Source organism: Peromyscus californicus, unplaced genomic scaffold, assembly GCF_007827085.1.
Source record: "Peromyscus californicus insignis strain IS unplaced genomic scaffold, ASM782708v3 Scaffold_9__1_contigs__length_137607984, whole genome shotgun sequence".
In the NCBI taxonomy this organism is placed as follows: Eukaryota; Metazoa; Chordata; class Mammalia; order Rodentia; family Cricetidae; genus Peromyscus; species Peromyscus californicus.
This window is the reverse complement of record NW_026294617.1, coordinates 73708689-73729456: the sequence shown is the minus strand read 5'-3', so window position 1 is coordinate 73729456 and position 20768 is coordinate 73708689. Positions and strand designations below refer to the sequence as shown.

At 43.7% G+C, this 20768-nt stretch overlaps 1 protein-coding gene across 4 annotated transcripts in view; it reads left to right on the top strand.

Moving 5' to 3' along the window:
* The window catches only part of Rprd2 (regulation of nuclear pre-mRNA domain containing 2), a 57936-nt gene extending 39273 nt beyond the window's left edge, over positions 1-18663 (top strand). For 2 of the 4 annotated variants that reach the window (XM_052732048.1, XM_052732047.1), the window contains 5 exons: positions 2118-2400; positions 3175-3435; positions 5878-6078; positions 12171-13355; positions 13496-13584. In XM_052732048.1, the coding sequence (XP_052588008.1) occupies positions 2118-2400; positions 3175-3435; positions 5878-6078; positions 12171-13355; positions 13496-13584 (2019 nt within the window). Of the gene's footprint in view, positions 1-2117; positions 2401-3174; positions 3436-5877; positions 6079-12170 lie in introns of all 4 variants that reach the window. The other 2 variants (XM_052732046.1, XM_052732045.1) reach the window with 1 other exon arrangement.
* Positions 18664-20768: the final 2105 nt, after the last annotated feature.

Below are 20768 nucleotides of genomic sequence, written 5' to 3'. Positions count from 1 at the left end.
CCTCACTTAAAGTTTGGATGCTCCAGCACTTTCCAATACCTTTCAGTAGATGGACATTTGTATCTTTATTTTTACTTTATGTACATGAATATATGCCTGCATATACACTTGTGCACTGCATTCGTCTAGAAGAAGGTGTCAGGTCCCCTGGAACTGGAGTTACATAGGGTTGTCATTGGCCATGTGGACTCTAGGGATTGAACCTGTGTCCTCCAGAAGAGCAGCCTGTGCTCTTGGCTGCTGAGCCGTCTCTCCAGCCCCTGCCTTTTCCCCTATAATGTTTGTCAGTGTTGCCTGCACATGTGGGTGTACAGCCAGGACATTTGTGCCTGTGCCTTAGAGGATCTCCTAGAACTGGAGTTACAGGCAGCTTTGACCCACCAGGTGGGTTCTGGGAAACTGAGCCAGGTCCTCTGCAAGAACAGCCAGTGCTGGAATTACATGTGCCACTGTGCCCGGTATATTAGTGTCTTTTAAATAATGTTTTTGAATGTTCAGCCAAAATAAAGTAATACCTACAAAGTGATGATGGTTCAAGACTCTCAAAGCAAAAGGAGGGGGAGGGGGAAGATGGCTCAGTGTGTAGAGGGACCTGCTACCAAGCCAAGACCTGAGTTTGAGCTCTGGGACCTGAACAGTGGAGGGAAAGAACCAACTGCCACAGTTTGTTCTCGGACTTCTGCACATGCTCTCCAACATGTGTACACACAAAATAGTTTTTTTATTTTTTTTTTTGGTTTTTTCGAGACAGGGTTTCTCTGTGTAGCTTTGCGCCTTTCCTGGAACTTACTTGGTAGTCCAGGCTGGCCTCGAACTCACAGAGATCCGCCTGGCTCTGCCTCCCGAGTGCTGGGATTAAAGGCGTGTGCCACCACCGCCCGGCCCAAAATAGTATTTTTAAAGCACCCAGCTTTAAGATCATGGCAATTGAGATAATCAAGGCATAAAGGGGCCACTGAGATGGCTCTGCAGATAAAGAGAGGCACTTGCTGCCAACCCTGATGGCCTGAGTTTGGTCCCCAGGACTCACAGGGAGGGAAGAAAAGAGCCAGTTTCCAAGAGTTACCCTCTGACATTGACTTGCATGTCATGGTGTATGTTCACACACACGTACACACATGGTAACTTAGTCAGGAAAAGGAGAGGGGTTCACACAAGGTGTTGGTACTAGCAGCAACAGTGCTGAGGTGATGAGTATGTTGGCATGACAGCTCTGTGGTCTTCCTCCTGAAATCTCATGATCTCTGTCTAATCATGACAAAATCAGTCGATCAGTACTCTTCAGAATTGTTAAGGTCCTCAGAAACAAAGAAGCTCAAGCAATCCATCACACACAAGAGGAACCTGGGGAAGCATAACTTCCGTGGGGTCTTGAGCACAGTACTGACTTAGAAAAGGAGTAACAGGCAACAGAAAGGGACTCCGAATAAAGTGAAAACTTTAGTACATGACCACCAGTACTGGTTCATGAATGTGCTTGATAGAGCACTTCCGAGGAATTGGGCAAAGGTTCAGTGGGTAAAGGCACTCCTGTTGAGACCTGAGTTGATCCCTAGAACCTGCATACAGATGGAAGGAAGTAACTGGCTTGACAGAGTTTTTCTGTGATCTCCATGTGCACAACATGACCTGCCCATCCATGTCCATTGTACACGCATACACAGTAATCGTGAAAGTTTTAAAGAGTCTAGCTCAGACAGCTGTGTGGGTTGTAGTACTCACCGAGCACAAGTAGATACCCCGACTACTCTGTGCTCAACAGAAGGTGATACTCTTGTTTGGGGCTAGTTATTTTAATTTTATTTTAATTAATTTATTAATTAATTTATTTTTATTTATTTATTTATCTATTGGTTTTTCGAGACAGGGTTTCTCTGTGTAGCTTTTGGAGCCTTTCCTGGAACTCACTTTGTAGACCAGGCTGGCCTTGAACTCAAAAAGATCCGCCTGCCTCTGCCTCCCGAGTTCTGGGATTAAAGGAGTGTGCCACCACCACCCAGCTCCTTTTTTTTTTTTTTTTTTGGTTATTTTTTAATAATAATGAAATCTGATCATAGTCAAAATGGTGCCTGGCAGTTCCTTTTCTTAGAGAAACAAGCTCTTTTTTTCCCTTTTAGGCTTACAAAACTTTCGCAAACCGAGTAAACAACTTGAAGAAGAAGTTGGATCAATTGAAGGCCACCCTTCCTGACCCTGAGGAATCACCAGTCCCTTCTCCAAGTATGGATGCTCCTTCCCCTACGGGGTCTGAGTCTCCGTTTCAGGGAATGGGAGGTGAGGAATCCCGGTCACCAGCCATGGAGAGTGACACATCTGCCACACCTGAGCCTGTGACAGATAACCGTGATGTGGAGGACATGGAGCTCTCCGATGTGGAAGATGACGGGCCAAAAATCATTGGTAATCCTGATATGGCTAATAAGTAGCTTATTCTGTATTGACTTTGCTTTCCTGCTAATCAATCAGTCAGACTTTCTTTTCCGTGGTACTAGAGAGCAAACCCAGGGCCTTTCACAGGCACTTAGCTCTGAACTGTATGCCTAGTGTTCATAAATGATTTTTATTTTATCATTTATTTGTTTGTTTATCTATCTATTTATTTATTTTTGGGTTTTTCAGGACAGGGTTTCTCTGTGTAGCTTTTGGAGCCTGTTCTGGAACTCACTTTGTAGACAGACTCACAAAGATCCGCCTGCCTCTGCCTCCCGAGTTCTGGGATTAAAGGCATGCGCCACCACTGCCGGCCATGATTTTTATTTTTATACCTTACTGAAATAAAAATATTTTGGATATACACTTGGTGGTGGTAGCATACGCCTTTCATCCCAGCACTCAGAAGGCAGAGGCAAGGGCAGCCTGGTCTATAGAGACAGTTCCAGGATAGCCAGAGCTACATAGAGAAACCCTGTCTTTTGTTGTTGTTGTTTTTGAGACAGGGTTTCTCTGTGTAGTTTTGGTGCCTGTCCTGGATCTCACTCTGTAGATCATGCTGTCCTCGAACTCACAGAGATCCACCTGCCTCTACCTCCCGGCTTTGTTTTGTTTTTAAAGCATAAAGTGAGTGTAGGGCTTTTGCCCTCAGAGTAGGAAATATTAGGACATAATATTGGTTCATACTGGAAGTAAAGTTTAGAAAATAGGTCATAAAATTGCCTCTCTTGTTTGTTCAAACAGTGGAAGACAGGAAAGAAAAACCTCTGGAAAAACCAGCTGTCTCCACTTCTGTCCCCACAAAGCCAACAGAAGGTGTCTCGAAGGCCTCCTCCTGTGCCCCGGCCCCGGTGCCCACAACGGCAGCCCCGCCTCTTCCAAAGCCCGCGAACACTTCTCTTCTGTCCCCCTCCCCCGCTTTGGCTTTGCCAAACCTGGCAAATGTGGATCTGGCAAAAATTAGTTCCATCCTTAGCAGCTTAACATCAGTCATGAAAACCACGGGTAAGTGAGCCCAGGGAGGATGGAAAAACGTGGATTCCATCTTGGTTTCATGAGTCGTCAAGGTTTTTTGTCCTTATTGTTATTGTTGATGGTGAAATTTCTTTAAAAATACATTAAAAAATGGATAGACGTTATAGAAAAGTTCAAAAAGAATCTTAGTACACCAAAGCAAACCACCCACACGTATGCATGGATGCTGGTTTGACAGATTCGGTATTTGTAGTACTTCTTTTAGTAATTGAAACATTGGCTGGGCGGCTGTGATGCACGACTTTAATCCCACCTAGCCCTTGGGAGGCAGAGGCACGTGGATCTCTGTGAGTTCCAGGACAGCCAGAGCTGTTACACAGAGAAACCCTGTTTTGACAAACTAAGAAAAAATAAACATTGTACATATTATTTTTAAGCCATCTTATTTAAAAACTTAAGTACTCTATCTATCTATACTTACCTAAAAAGCTGGTTGTGATGGTGCACACCTGTTATCTCAGCACTTGGATGAAGAGGCAGGAGAATCAGGAGTTGAAGGATAGCCTGGGCTACATGAGACCCTTTCTGGAAAAAAAGATGAAAGTGGGTAGGGAGATGGTTCAGTGAGTGAAGTATGTAAGGATGAGTATCCATTGAGTTCAGATCACCAGCACCACATAAAAACCAGGTTAGCCACAGGTGTCTAGAACCCCACCATTTGGAGTAAGTGGGGACAGGTAGATATTGGGGGTTGGCAACCAGTCTAGAAGAAACGAAAAGCTCCAAATTCAGTGATTGACACCGTCTCCAAAAATGAGATCGTGACAGAAGACATCCAGTGTCATTGGCCTCCACATGCACACATGTGGGCATGTATTCCTGTGCATATGACACAAACACAAGAAAAGAAAAGGCATCTACATTAACTCTAATAGCTGTTGTGATGTGTGGTAGTCCTTGTTATTATACACTACTGTGTCGTCAGCGTTTTGCTTTATAAAGAACACTGAGGCCCTTGCTGCACAAACCTGGTGAGCCCTACATTCAGTTCCCAGGGTCTCATGAAGGTGGCGGAAGCGATGGACTCCACAAAATTGTCACTGATTTCCACATGCTCCCCCATTGTCTACACATGAGCAACAACAACAACAATAAAAGTACTATAATGTGCAACACGCAGCTGCAGAAAGATAGTATTCTTTCATCTGTGCCCTGCCCACTGTGTATTGATTTGGAGGAGGAGGATCAGCATGTGACCTAGATATAGTGTTACCTGTAACACTGACACACAGGAAACAAAGCAGCAGGACTGAGAATTCTAGGCCAGCTGTGGTTATTGTGAGACCCTTGAGATCCTGTTTCTTTTTTTCTTTCTTTCTTTTTCTTTTCTTTCTCTCTCTTTTTTTTTTTTGGTTTTTTGAGACAGGGTTTCTCTGTAATTTTGGAGTCTGTCCTAGAACTCGCTGTATAGGCTGGCCTCGAACTCACAGAGATCCGCCTGACTCTGTCTGCCGAGTGCTGGGATTAAAGGTGTGCGCCGCCACTGCACAACTGGAGACCCTGTTTCCAAAATACAAAACCAAAAAACAGAATGTAGATTTTTTTTAAAAGTATTTTCATGTGTTAGAACTAAATTGTTATCTAAGAGAATATACTGTTTTATATACATAGTATTTGGAAATTTAATTGTTCCTAACCCTTCCCATTGTTACATTCAATCTTGAAAAGATAATATCTATTCTTTTAATTAAAGACTTTTTTTCCATTTGCTTATTTATGTTTCTTTGTAAAGCACCTGCTCATAGTGTTTTGTTTTTTTTAAGAAATCAAATGTTTTTCTCCTGTCAGCATTTAACTCTGTGTTAATAACCAACCCAGTGTTTTGAAATGTAAAAGTATGAAAGAGTTTGTTTGTATAATGTCATTTTAAAGGCTGTTTCAAAAGAAAAATCCTTGCCGCCAGATAGTGGTGGTGCACACCTTGAATCCCAGCACTCAGGAGGCAGAGGCAGGCGGAACTCTGTAAGTTTGAGGTCATCCTGGTCTACAGAGTGAGTTCCAGGGCAGACAGGGCTACACAGAGAAACCTTGTCTCAAAAAAATAGAAAAACCCTTGCCAAATACATAGACTCATAGTGGCAGCGTTCTGTAGTGGTAGTGCCTCTGATCCCATTATATCACCACCACCACACCCCACATACACCCAGTCATACCATCAATAGAAGTAGGTTGCCTGGTCTGTGCTGGTTGCTGCTCCTAAAACCAATGTGCGCGAAAATAACGTAGTGTTTCTTTGTTTTAAGAATATTCCAAATAGAACAGTTCATATTTTCAGGTGTTTTTCTTTGTATGTGTCAAATGGGCACTATTTGTAGATCAGTCACAAGAATTACTATTAAACAATCATTCATTGAGTGGAAAGTGTCATGGATGGAGTATTGCATTTTCTTGAGTTCATCTTTCTGCCACCAGGGGTCAGTTCTGCATCAAGACCTTCTCCAGGAACGCCTACCAGTCCCAGCAACCTCACCAGTGGCCTGAAAACACCTGCACCTGCCACAACAACATCTCACAACCCTCTGGCAAATATCCTCTCAAAGGTGGAGATCACCCCAGAGAGCATTCTCTCTGCTCTTTCTAAAACCCAGACACAGTCAGCCCCTGCACTCCAAGGTAAACGGACGTGTGCCAGAGGGACTTGAATCGAATGTTCGTCTCTGGTATAATCTTGGATTCTAGTTCTAAGGAATCCAAAGCCATGAAATGTACAATATAGTTAACTCATTACTGCCTTTATAGTTACCACTTAAGAGGTGCCATTTATAGAATTGAAAATGTCAACACTAAAACAGCCTAAATATTATCTAGTCTCTTACCTCCCATTCAGGTAAGAAAACTAAGCTCAGTGAGGTAATATGGTTGGTTAAGGTCATAAGTCTGTCTGATGTGTGATGAGCTGAGACTAAAAACCAGATTTCTTGATTTTTTAATACTCTGACCTGCACCATGGCACCCCTGGTGGTTACACTAATCCCAGCTCTTAGTATGGATTTTTGTTTTTGTGGGGGCTTTCTTGACAGGATTTTTCTGTGTAGCTCTCTTTCCTGAAACTCGCTCTGTAGATCAGGCTGTCTTTGAACATCCTCCTGGTGTGTGTTGAGGTCTAATGTTGACCTATATCTTTTTTTTTTCCTCCTTTCTTTAATCTCTACCTCATTTCAACTTCTCTTTTTGGCTTTCCCAGTTATGTCTTATACATAAAACTGCTTCAGATTTTCATGAATCATACCTGATCTTTCAAATCTTACTTTCCAGGTACCTACACAACCCTTCTTAAGCATTTCAGTATAATTATGCAATTAGTTATAAATTCCAGAACAGTGTCAGCGTTGTATAACCAGGTCAGACAGACATTAAATATCCTATAAAGCATAGCATGATCTCCAGCTACAAGACCTATGTAGTCTAAAATGTCAGTGTTGCTAGTGAGGAACCCTGTGCTGTATGAGTAGAGCAGTATCGGTAAGTATTACTTTTTGTTTCCCAGGAAACAAAACTGTTCCATGTTTATCTCCAAATAAAGAATTTTATTTTACAGAACTAAATACCATTCAGTGATCATCTGAAACCCCTGTCTATTGGAACTAGCAGTAAAGAATTGATGTTCTCAGCAATCCCAGTTCTTAGGAAACTCAGATTTCAAGTTATAGGCTAGCCTAGGCTACAGTGGGGTTCTGTTTTTGTATTGTAGGGGTTTTTTTGTTGGTTTTTTGGTTTGTTTTTTTTAAATGACTTATTTATTTATTATGTATACAGTGTCCCGCCAGCGTGTACGTCTGCAGGCCAGAAGAGGGCACCAGATCTCATTTACAGATGGTTGTGAGCCACCATGTAGTTGCTGGAATAGAACTCAGGACCTTGGAAGAGCAGTCAGTGCTCTTAATCTCTGAGCCATCTCTCCAGCCCTGTGTTATTGTTGTCAGATTTTTTTTTTTAGCACAAAAAAGTTTGGTAATATACAACAGCTCATCTGGTACAACTCAAGAAAGATTCCACTGCTTCTGAGTTCTCCTTTTCTACCACCATCCTGTAGATACAGTAAAAATTTCAAAGTCAGCCAGGAGTGGTGTCGCACACCTTTAGTCCCAGCACTCGGGAGGCAGAGGCAGGTGTATCTCTGAGTTGAGGCCAGTCTGGTCTACAGAGCAAGTTCCAGGACAGGGAGGGCTACACAGAGAAACCCTGTCTCAAAAAACAAACAAACATACAAAAATTTAAAGTCATTCCTTCATTTTTCCACATAGATGCATCACTGTATGTTAGAGTCCTTTCTTCTCTACAGACCAGGCTGTCCTCTTGCCTGAGTGTTGGGATTAAAGGCTTGTGCTACCACCGCTCACAGAGTACAATTTTTTTTTTTTTTACGCCTTTAATCCCAGCACTTGGGAAGCAGAGGCAGGCAGATCTCTGAGTTTGGAAATCTTGTCTCCCAAAAAAAAAAAGGAGCCAGGCAATGGTGGCACACACCTTTAATCTGAGGATCTCTGTGAGTTTGAGGCCACTATATCTGGTATACAGAGTGAGATCCAGGACAGGCCCCAAAACTACACAGAGAAACTGTCTCGAAAAACCAAAAAAAAAAAAAGAAAAGAAAAAATTTTTTTAGAACTTTGTTCTGTTTTTGTCATCCATAATCCTGTTGACAAATTTTCAAAAGAAAGACTTTATAGCTTGTTAAGATGAAAGAGATGTAGTAAAATGACAAAAAAGAATTTTACATATTACAGAAATCTAATATTTTTTATTTATTGGTGGGAGTACATGAGCTTCAGTGCTTAAGGAGGTCAAAGGACAATTGTGGGAATTGGATCTCTTCCTTCTACAGTGTGAGTGCTGAGAATTCAACTCAGGTCTTTAGGCTTGGCATCAAGCGTGTTACCTGCTGAGCCGTCTCACTGGCCTGACAGTGTCTGCCTTTGAAAAACAGTGGTCTGTGGAAGACCATGTCCCGCAGTATCTGAAATATAACACTGAATCTCTTTTTAAAAATCACATATACCTCACATCTGTAATCCCAGCATTTGGGCAGGATTAATGAGGCTAGTCCGGGCTATGTAGCAAATGCCCATTTGAGAAAACAAATGAATAGTGGGATGTAGTGCCAAATGCTTTTAATTTCAGCACTTGGGAGGCATGGGTAGGTAGATCTCTGTGAGTCTGAGGCCTGTGTGGTGAGTTACAGAACATCTAGTCTCGAAAAACAAAAGAATAAATAATCAAAGGATAGGCATGGTACATGTGACTCCCACCTGGGAGGCAGTGGCAGAAGGATCACAGTTTATGCCAGTGTGGGCCAAGGAGCAAGTCCTAGTGCATCCCGGGGCACAATGCAAGACTGTCTCCAAAAGACAGACTTGAGCCAGAAATGTAGCTCAGTGTAGAGCACTTTCTTAGCTCATAGGAAGCAAAACAATAACAATAGTAAGATTTGTGTCTGGTGCTGTAGGTGTGTAAACGAGTATAGACACCATGGAAGTCAGGATGAACTTTCTTGACTGAAAATGGAGCTCAGATACAATTGCTCCTGGGTCTACACCTGAAGAGCTCAAATGAACACACCACAGAGGTTCCTGTGTGTCCTTGTTAATGTTGCCTTACTTTCAGTAATCAATGGAACCAGCCTAGATACCCATCCACAAATAGATCAAATGTGCACATATGTACATTTAATTTAATTCAGCCTTATGAAGAGTATTGAAAACCCAACATTCACAGGGAAGTGGGTGTTACTGGAGATTATTGTGCTAAGCAGAGTAAGCCAGACACAAAAAGAAAATACCCATATTTTCTCTTAAAGGCATAGTGAATTGTGTCTGTGTCTATGTAGATGTTAAAACAGAGATCCATGAAAGAGAAGATCTTGGTTGGGGTGAAATAGGTGTGCCATGAAAGCAGATGGAATCGCTGTTTGCAGAGAAGTGACCACCAAAAGGGAGGACAGTAGGAGAGGAGGATGGAAATGAAGTGTACTGACTCGTGCCGGATGACTATGGCCTGAGGAGGCCCAGGTGCTTGAGTTCACTCTTGGAGTTGTTCAGGTGGTGACTGCTTTCTGGGCAGGCACGGGGACCAGAGCCCAATCACCAGCACCCACATTGACATCCAGGCTTGGGGTCATGTGCTTGTGGTCATAGCACCGGAGAGGTCGGGACCGAGGAGAGCTGCTGGCCAGCCAACACGGCTGATCAGTTAGCCCCAGGTCCAGTGAGAGAACTTGCTTCAAAATAGGTGGATAGCTCCTGAGGAAACGACACCTGAGGCTGACCTCTGGCTTCCACGTGTAGGTGCCACATGTGTATATGCACGTACAGAATTAATTTTAAAAATTGGAAGTCGGGCTGGAGAGATGCTCAGAGGTTAAGAACACTGACTGTTCTTCCAGAGGTCCTGAGTTCAATTCCCAGCACCCATATAGTGGCTCACAACCATCTGTACTGAGGTCTGGCTCCCTCTTCTGGCCTGCAGGGATACATGCAAAACAGAACACTGTATACATAATAAGTAAATAAATCTTTAAAAAAAAAAATTGGAAGTCAAGGAAAATTAAAAAAAATTTAATCCCTTGGTAAATATGATTTTAATTTGATATTTTGAAGAAGCACTAGCTGAAGTATCAGGAATATTTTCTTTAGATGTTTCATTACCAAAAGATAGTTTTGGTAGATTTAGTAAGAACTGGAATTTTTATTTATGACTAGAAAGTGAGTAAACGTGACAAAGTATGATTGGCTTAATAGAATCTTACGTTAGTTTCTTTTCAACTTTTTGTCTTCTAGACTATTTTCTGCCTGGACATTGAAGTATACATTTGTAATTTTGGCAGGCAGGCATATCTTGAGTTTGAGTCCCTCTGGCTGTGTAAGGAGATCCGGGGTTTGTTTTGTTTCATTTTCAGGAGCACTTTGATTTTATTAACTTCAGCCTGTACCAAAGAATTCTTTTTCCATGGTTCTGAGGTTTGTCAGTCAGTGTACATGGTTGAATCTCATCATTGAAGTTTGTACTAATTGATAATCCTTGGGTTTTCCTAGCTGTAAAACAGGAATTGTGCATTTTTGTATGAAAAGATCAGCACTTCTGTTGGTCTGGTTTGTAGTCCTTGTGGTGCCTGTTTTTCTATTTATCGTTGCTGTCTTTTACAGACAAAGCTGGTCCTGAAAGCATTGTCTCTGTGATGCACATGTATAATCCCCACATTTTTTAAGAGAAAGGAAGATTGAAAGTTTGAGGATAGCCTGGCCTTCACAGCAACACCTTGTCTCAAAAAAAAATAGAAGAAAACCTAAAAAGGGACTTAACAGTGGCCTAGCAGTTAGAGCTGCTCTTGCATAGGGCCCAGATTCTGCTCCCAGCATCCATATCTGGTAGCTTACAACCACATGTGACTCCAGCTGCAGAATATTTAATGCCGCCTTTCATCCTCCGCAGGCTCCTAAACACACATGGCATTCATTACACAAATATGCACATAACTGAAATAATGTAGAAGAAAGAGAGTCAGACTATAGTGGCATGTACCTTTAATCCCAGTATTCAGAAAGCAGAGGCAGGCAGAGCTCCATGAGTTCAAGGCCAGCCTGGTCTACATAGCAAGTTCCAGGCCAACCAGAGCTATGTAGTTGAGCTCTGCCTCAAAAATAAATACATAAATAAGTTGGAATTTTAAAGGGGGAAAAACTGGGTGTGATGGTACCCAATTAAAATCCCAGCATTAAGGAGGTGGAACCAAGAGGATTAGAGTTTAAGGCCAGCCTGGATTATATGAGAGTCATCCCCCACAAGTGAAAGAAACAGGACTGGGGCTGAGAAATGGCTCAGTGGTTAAGAGCACTGGCTGCTCTTCCAGAGGACCCAGGTTCAATTCCCAGAACCCACATGGCAGCTCACAACTGTCTGTAACTCTGGTTCCAGGGGATCTGACACCCATGGCAAAACACCAGTGCACATAAAATAAAATAAAATAAGATAAAATAAAATAAAATAAATTTTAAAAGACAGGACTGGAGAGAGAATTCAGCACCCACATAGTTTACAGCTGTTGGTAACTTCAGTTCCAGGGGATCCAGTACCTTTTTCTGACCTCCTCCATTCCTGTGGTACAGAGACATACATGAGGGTAGGAGGGCCAGACACCCATACACATACAAAATGATTTTAATGTGACGCTAATCTAGCAAGAGATAGACTTCTTGAAAAAAGTATTCCCTATTGAAGCAGATTTCTGAATTTTGTATATGTTCTTGAAAACAACAGTGAGTGTTAACATATTGGAGTAAATTGTGAAGGATGGAAAGGTGGGAATATTCATTGTGTTTAGAGCAATTCCACAGCTCAGACACAGATAGTGGCTTAGAATGTTGTGTTAAGAAGAATTTTCTTCCGTTCCTCTCCTGCTTTGCTTTGTTTAAGCTGTGAATGATTCTGACATTAAAAATCCCTCTTTCCTGTGACCTTTTATTACTGGACTTGTGTCTGGATTGTCCTGGAAATATCTGAATGCTTTGCTGTCTTAGATTGATAAATAGGCCCGATGTTTTTTGTGACATCCAGACGTTGCCTGTTTAGTCTGGAGTCCTTTTAACTCCGTATTTGAAAATCCATCTGATTCCCACCAGAGTGAATGATAGTATCTAATAAGCCAGACTTGTTTGCATTAGGATGTGGGTAGTTGTTCTTTTTAACCCTGCTAATCTGTGTTTCTACAGGCCTGTCATCTTTACTTCAGAGTGTTACTGGGAACCCAGTGCCAGCCAGTGAAGCTACATCCCAGAGCTCTACAGCTTCCCCTGCTAGCACCACAGGCTCTACCATAAAGGGGCGAAACCTGCTTTCCAATACGCAGTCCTTTATTTCCAAAAGCTTCAGCTATTCTCCTAGTTCTTCAACTGCTGAAGTCTCTTCGACTTCAGCAAGCAAGGCGTCAGTGGGGCAGAGCCCAGTGCTCCCAAGCACTACTTTCAAATTGCCGTCGTCCAGTTCTTTAGGATTCACAGGTGCCCACAATACTAGCCCTGCTGCCCCACCTACTGAAGTTGCCATGTGCCAATCCTCAGAGGTCTCCAAGCCAAAGCTGGAATCAGAGTCCACTTCCCCAAGCCTGGAAATGAAGATCCACAACTTCTTAAAAGGTAATCCTGGTTTCAGTGGCTTAAACTTAAACATCCCGATCCTGAGCAGTTTGGGATCCAGTGCCCCGTCAGAGGGCCATTCCTCAGACTTCCAGCGTGGTCCGACTAGTACTTCAGTTGACAACATTGATGGAACCCCTGTTCGGGACGAACGGAGTGGGACACCCACCCAGGATGAGATGATGGACAAGCCTACGTCCAGCAGTGTCGACACTATGTCCCTGCTGTCTAAGATCATCAGCCCTGGTTCCTCAACACCCAGCAGTACAAGATCACCACCCCCTGGAAGAGATGAAAATTACCCCCAAGAGCTCCCCAATTCTGTGTCTACATATCGGCCCTTCGGCCTAGCCAGTGACTCTCCCTACAAGCAGCCGTCTGAGGGAGTAGAGAGACCATCTTCCCTGATGGATTCTTCACAGGAAAAGTTCTTCCCTGATACTTCTTTCCAGGAAGATGAGGATTACCGAGATTTTGAGTATTCAGGGCCTCCACCCTCTGCCATGATGAACTTAGAGAAGAAACCAGCCAAATCCATCCTAAAGTCAAGCAAGCTTTCTGACGCTACCGAGTACCAGCCAATCCTGTCCAGCTATAACCACAGGGCCCAAGAGTTTGGGGTAAAGTCTGCCTTCCCTCCATCTGTAAGGGCCCTCCTAGACTCTAGTGAGAACTGTGACCATCTCTCATCTCCCCCTGGGCTATTTGGTGCCTTCAGCATAAGAGGGAATGAACCTGGGTCTGATCGGTCACCATCACCGAGTAAGAATGATTCGTTTTTCACCCCTGATTCCAACCACAGTAGCTTGTCTCAGTCTACCACTGGGCATCTCACTTTGCCACAGAAGCAGTACCCAGACTCTCCTCACTCAGTCCCACATCGTTCCCTTTTCTCTCCGCAGAATACCCTTGCTGCTCCAACGGGCCACCCACCCACACCAGGTGTGGAGAAAGTCCTGGCCTCCACCATTTCCACCACATCGACGATTGAGTTTAAGAATATGCTTAAAAACGCCTCACGCAAACCCTCAGATGATAAGCATTTTGGCCAGACCCCCAACAAGGGTACTTCAAGTGATGGTGTCAGTCTGTCAAACCTCACCCAGCCTACCTTGCCTACCACTGACCAGCAACAGGAAGAACACTATCGCATAGAAACCCGAGTCTCTTCCTCCTGTTTAGACTTGCCTGATAGCACAGAAGAAAAGGGGGCCCCCATAGAAACTCTGGGTTATCATAATGCAGCCAATAGGAGGATGTCAGGGGAGCCGATACAGACTGTAGAGTCCATACGAGTTCCTGGGAAGGGAAATAGAGGACATGGGCGTGAGGTTTCGAGAGTAGGATGGTTTGATCTGAGCACAGCAGGCAGCTCTTTTGACAATGGTCCCTCAAGTGCCTCTGAGATGGCATCCCTTGGGGGTGGGAGCAGCGGAGGCCTCACTGGCTTTAAGACAACGCCATACAAGGAACGGGCACCCCAGTTTCAGGAGAGTGTCTCCAGCTTTCATTCCAGCAGTTTCAACTCAACATTTGAGCATCATCTCCCCCCATCCCCCTTGGAACATGGGACACCCTTCCAAAGAGAGCCAGTGGGGCCATCATCTGCCCCACCTGCCCCTCCTAAGGATCATGGTGGTATCTTCTCTCGAGAGGCACCCACTCATCTGCCCTCTGTGGATCTTTCGAACCCCTTTACAAAGGAGGCAACTCTGGCCCATGCTGCCCCACCACCTCCTCCTGGAGAGCACAGCGGAGTTCCTTTCCCTCCCCCACCCCCTCCCCCACCCCCGGGGGAACTTAGCAGCAGTGGAGGGAGTGGTGTCCCTTTTGCTACCCCGCCCCCTCCTCCACCCCCTGTTGACCACTCTGGGGTTGTACCTTTCCCAACTCCACCACTGCCAGAGCATGGAGTGACTGGGCCTGTGGCAGTTTTTCCCAAGGACCATAGTTCCCTCCTTCAAGGGACCCTGGCTGAGCATTTTGGGGTGCTCACAGGACCCAGGGACCTCAATGGCCCTGGTCTTAGCCGTGCACGAGAAAGCCTGAGCCTACCCTCCCACCCTCTGGAGCACCTGGGCCCAGCCCTTGGAGGAGGTGGGGGAGGCAGCACCAGCAGCAGCGGCCTTCCCTTGGGCCCCCCACACAGAGACGCCATCGGCCGGAGTGGTATGATTTTACGGAGTCCCCGGCCAGACTTTCGGCCTAGGGAAGCTTTTCTCGGCAGAGACCCATTCCACAGTCTAAAGAGACCCCGGCCACCTTTTGTTAGAGGCCCTCCGTTCTTTGCACCAAAACGCCCATTCTTCCCTCCCAGGTACTGACGGAAATCAGGGAAAGGCATTTTGAACAGTCTAGAGAGCATTGGAAGTAGCAGTTTGGTTTCTTGTTTTTATTTGTTTCCTCTCTTGATTTTGTTTGTTTGTTTGTTTGTTTTTAATGAAGGGCCTCCCTTCCAAATTCAGAAAGCATACTGGTGACAGTTTACTATTATCTTGTCCTCTCTCTGCACTTAGGACCTTTCCCAAATTGTTTGTATTTTTCTTTTTTCCTTTTCTTTCTTAAAAAAAAAAAAAAGTAAACATAACCAAAGTCACTTCATTTGGCTGGGGGTTTCGGGAGTGGGGAGGTAAACAATATTTTATCTCTCTATTGGAGAGATAACTTACATTTGAAATAAAACTTCGGTCAGTACAGGTCATAACATGTGCAATGTTGGGGTGTCATTTGGGGCTTGGCCTTGGTAATCATAGTGGGAGGATCCCTGTATCCTTCCCTCTCAAGCTAAGCAACTTCTGTGACCAGCTTGGCTCCCTTCTTTGTATTCTCTCCCCTGCTGAGGGCCAAGAGGTGTTTGCAGAAGGACAGAATGTGGGCAATTTGGGGCCTGCCAGGTGTATTTGCTTTATTCTAAAGGCATGTTGAAATGGAGTTCTTTATCTTTTGTTTTTTAAGCACCCTCTTCTGAACTATTACCAGACAGTGAATCTGAGGCAGTACAAATCTCATTCTGTGTAGTAGAAAGTTCTCTCTTGCTGGGTGTGGTGGTACACACCCACAGCCCCAGCGCTGGGAGGCAGGGACTAGAGAATGGCAAGTGTGAGGCCAGCTTGAACTATATAGTGGAACTTTGTCTCAAAAAGAAAGAAAAAAGAAAAGTCTCTTCCTTAAAGGAAAAAAGAACGGAATATAATTTCAATATTAAAATGAAGAATGGTCATAGTATGTAAAGCTAGGGAAGGGATCATTTAATGGTGCTGTGTGACCAACTGTCCTTTGTAAACAAGGAATCGGGAAGCATTTGGATGGTTCTACATATCTGTTCTAAGCCCTTGTCCCCTGCTTTCCCTGGCTTTTTCTCCCTCAGTTATTAATTCTGACTAAATCGTTAAACAAGTGTAGGTAAAATATTTTCCTTGCCTTCTTAAATGTTTAATTAGACACTTTTTACTATGGTGCCTCTGGTGGTGGTTTTCTGCAAACATTAACTACTAGAGAAAGGGAAATATTTTGTCTTTAAGATTTTTCCCATCTCATTCATGTACTCACCGCTGTTGTTGCTATTTCAGAGGAGATGAGTGGTATCTTTATGTCCTACTCTGTAGGTGTGTCTTAGAGACAGGTGGGTATTGCTGGCCCTCTTCACAGAGCAAGTGGGGTCCTGAGAAATCTGAGATGGCCCTCAGCAGATAGCAACTTGATGTTTTCAGTGCCCACCTCCAGCCCTCCCTGTCAACTGATAGTTTTACCTGAGTCTTTGCCGTGGAGGGAAGAGCTTTCTTTCCTGCATTGAAAGGCTTGTTTGTGTTTCTGCATCTAATACTTAGGGGAAAGACAATCACTGTGCTTGGAGTGCTTTTATCTTTATCTGGGAAGCACATACTGCTTACTACAATTTCTGTTGGTGTGTTGCACCACGGTAAACGCTAATAGTCTCCCGGTAGGTGTGTAAAACAATGTGTTGAGCTTTTGAAGGAATTCTAGCAAGTTAGAATAGAACTATAAGGAAGTAAGGAGTGATTTGAATTCCTCAGTGGGGTAGCAAAGATGGAGGAAAGTGCAGCACATGGTTGAAGACAATCCTTTGTCTCAAAACAAACCAGTTTTCAGAAGGAAGGCTGTCCGTCGTGGTCCGGGCTCTGTGTTCTGTGGAAGGGTGCATTGCAGCAAGACCTTTCCCTCGTGCACATCCCATTTCGAGCCAGCTCCTCTTTCTTTCCATTCTCAAGCCTCTCGGCCCTGTAGTTCTCCCCACAAAAATACATGATACCATGATCTTGTGAGGGGATTGGGTATATAGCATAGCAAAGCAAAAGAAGTATAGTTATGTTGAGTCTTAAGACATTTGTTTAATAAAAGCATCAAACAGAGAATGGGGGTGGGGGCAGGGGAATTGTGACTTTCAGAATTGATCTTTTATTTTTTTTTTCCCAGAAATTAAGTGGGGGTGTTTCAGTCTAGAACAAAAGAATGTGAATTCTTTCTACCGCTCTTGTTTAAGCTAAACATACTGTTTACTTGAAAAGGCTCTCTGACCATTTGATTTTCTAAGAAAACATGGAGTACCAGGAAAGTGGTTTCTGGAATGGTAAAGCAAGATAATTGTCCTCAAAAGCATAATGGCCAATACATGAAGGGATACTTTGTACAGTTCAAGGATGGACTAACCAGGGGTTGGGTTTTTGTGGGATGTTTTTGTTTTGTTTTTGCCACAAAATCTTGAGTGTTTCAGGGTGGAAGTGAGGATTGTATGAAGCTGTCAGATATTTTAAGGAAATCTGTCTACAACAGTAAATGAAGACAACTGTATATATGTGATATAGTGAAACAAAAGACATTTCTGGTATTCATAAAGATAAAACAAGGGATATTATTCTTTCCGTGTCTGTGATTTAAACTCCGTACCATGCTCTGACTTTTGTATTTCACCCTGAGTTTAAAAAAAATAAACAAGATATTTTTTAAAGAATGCACAACATAGTGTGTCTTAGCAAGGACATGAGTCATATGAAGCAGAATGAGTAGTTGTCACTAAGGTCCTTGGTGCTCCTTGGTGCTCCTTGTAAAACCACAGATAAAGAATTCTATGAATACACTAGTACCACACAGAATTCAGTGATGCTAGGTCAGAAATAGGATCCTTCAAGGATTTCGGAGAGTTTACTCTCCAGTCAGCTTAGATGGTAGCTCCTCCCTGCCCCTCTCTGCCCTCCCAAGAATGGAGGTCAACAGAACTCAGTTTGATTCCCTGGAGGGTGCTATGGGCAGTGCAGGACTTTGACCCTTTCTGATACCGGAAACCGTGATGTGTATGGTACAGCAAACCTATCTAGACAATGTGAATAGGCTCAGCTTTCTTACTGCAGAATACCCACTCAGTCCTAACGGTACCTGTTGATGCAGTTAGGCTTCAACTGTTAGGGTTTGAATCGGCTGTAAATTACTGCTCCCCTCACCTCCATATTTTTAATTGGTGGGGTCATCTGTTAAGATTTAAAAAAAAAAAAAGTAGATATGTTGGATTGATATTCTCACGTGTTCAGTGTGGAAAACAAGCACATGCTCTAGAGGTGACAACAATGAAATCCTTTGGAATGTGTATTAATATCATTTAATAAAATAACTAGTTCTAAAGGTTTGACATTTTTCTTTGAGACTGGGGCTTTGACTAAGGGCCCCTGGCTGCTCTGGTGACTGCAAACAGAAATGACTTCTCTTCTCCAGGAGCCAAAACTGCAGCTTTGTAGCACAGACCTGTGGTTAGAGATGCTAAATTTCCTCCATCGAAGATGCAGCATGACTGTCCAGGGCAAAGGAGAAACAGGCTACAGAATGCAGAAAGAAAAGCTGGGGGGTAGCCCTGAAGATGCCACTGGATTGGCTTTTCACCTGGGGAAGGACAGAAAGTGGTATACGTACCCACACGTATCTAAGGCATATGTTCCGAAAATCACCCATCTGTTTTCTTTATACCACTTAACTTTTCCCAGCTTTTTGGAAAAAAGAAAATTGCCTCCAATATTTTGTTTTCCAGTTTAATAAACTATGGTTTTCTTTGTTGTGTGGTTAACTTTTCCCCGCTCACATTGAACTTTTCCAGCCGTCCTCTTTTGACGTGTGCATTTGTGGTCGCTGAAGTCTCGCTGAGCCTGTAAGCTCTTCATGGCCTCATGGGTGTTCTGTTTGATCCTCTGTATTGTAATGGGTGGGATGAGATCAAGGTGCTCAGGGAGTGACCGATAATGACATAGGATATATACTGTATAGATTATTTGTGTGTTTTCCAAATATTGTACGTACAGTTGGGAACCAAGAAAAAGGCAGTTCTGGTTGTTAGGTTTGCAGAGCTGAGCATCAAACCCATGGCTTGTGTAAGCAAGCAGAGAATTGAGGGAAATGTGTGGGAAAGGGTCCTTCTGGTCAACTATCTGTCCTTGGTCACATATTGGTGATTGACCTGTCATGCGGAAACCATACTTCACCCTTCTCTCTTACTCCATCCCTTTTCATAACCCAGTGAGGCTTAATAAATGGAATGTGGGCTTAAAGGGATCACAAGGGATAGTCACTTCATCTGGGCCAGGCTTGGGTCACTGGCAGGGTAGAAGGCTTTGAAGAGCAGCCCTGATTTCCTGAAGTTCCATGTGTCACAAGACCTCAGAAATGGCAGTACACCCAGCTCCCAGGGTGCACCACTACACTGACTCTGTAATCTGACTCACCTTGCTTGTCTCCACTTAAGAGCTCAGCGGGTCACCCAGGCCCTCTGCCCCAAAGGAGCAACATCTTTTAGTCTTCTCGTTGACCTCTGGGCATATTATTGAAAACGACATGACTTCTGGGCCTTCTCTCCCAGCTTGTTTTATTCGGGCCAATTTTACACAGCAGGAATGAGCTACCATCTCTTGTGTGTAGACTTAATAACATCGTCAGAATGGGTTTGGGGGTATTAGGGTGTTTCTCATACTTGCTTATGAGTAACTATAGACAAGTCTGATCAGTTGCTGTTCACAATAGTTGAGGAATAACTCACAGAGGCTGTAAAGACAAGGCTTCTAGATGGTCGCCTGTAAGCTGTCTCTAAAGCATCCTGTTCGGTGGAGAAGGGGAGGACAGGACAAAGTGGTACAAGACTAGTCATCCAAGTTACTTGTGAAAAGAAAAATTTACCTTAGTTGCAAAGTTGGTTTTCTTGGTTGTTTTGTTTTTGTGGGGATGTGTGGGGCTAATTTGTAGTAGAGCACTTGCTTAGCATTTAAAAGGCCCTGGGTGAGGAACAAAGGGGATTGGGTTGGGATTTGGTTTAATTTTTATTTGTTTGCTTTTTTCTTTCTGTTTTTTGGTGTGTGTGTGTGTGTGTGTGTATGTGTGTGTGTGTGTGTTTGAACTCAGGACCTCGCACTAGCACTAATGTGTCCCAGCCTCTCCCCTTTTTGTTTGTTTTCCTTGTCCCTTTGTTCTCTCCTAGGCGGGAGGAGATGGGTGGAGGTGTAGGGAGAGATGTAGTGCCAACTGAGAAACAAAAGCCACATCTGTTCTGTCTCACTCCAAAGGATGTTGGCTAACCCAGTCTACCCTGGACTTGTTTAGGTTCATAGCAAACTAAACGTTCTAGAAATTTTTGTTTCTTATTGTATTCTCTTGTATTTATAAGATATTCAAGTCCTTTGTCAGCTGATCTGGAGAAAAGAAAAGACCTGATTCTTCCTATGTTTTTCTTGGGGTATCTGTGAGAATGGGAAGAAAGGACAGCATGCAGTTGTTCCTCCTCTTCTCTCCTTTCATATTAGAGCCCTTTGCCCTACTTGAGACTCACGTAAAACAGCTAGTCCTTACTGAGGCCAGTAGAGGTTAGGAAAGTATAAAACTGGTCCCATGTTAGGCCTTCCACAGATAATACTAATGAATCGTTTATCTAAACCTGACTTCCCCAGCATTTGCTTAATGAGCTGTAAGAGTGGCAAAGTTCTTATTTGTGAGGCTCAGCCCCAGTGTCCCCAGGAAAAAGTGGCAGACTTCACATTGTGGGTGCCTGTAAACAGAATTTGCCTCTAAGAGCTAAGATGGATTTGAGGGCTATGTGCTGACCTGATAAATGAAAAGTACTCATTTGGAGATCATTGCAAGTAGTTTAAAGCTATAAAGACAATACTATCCTTTGCCAAAACTTAAGCC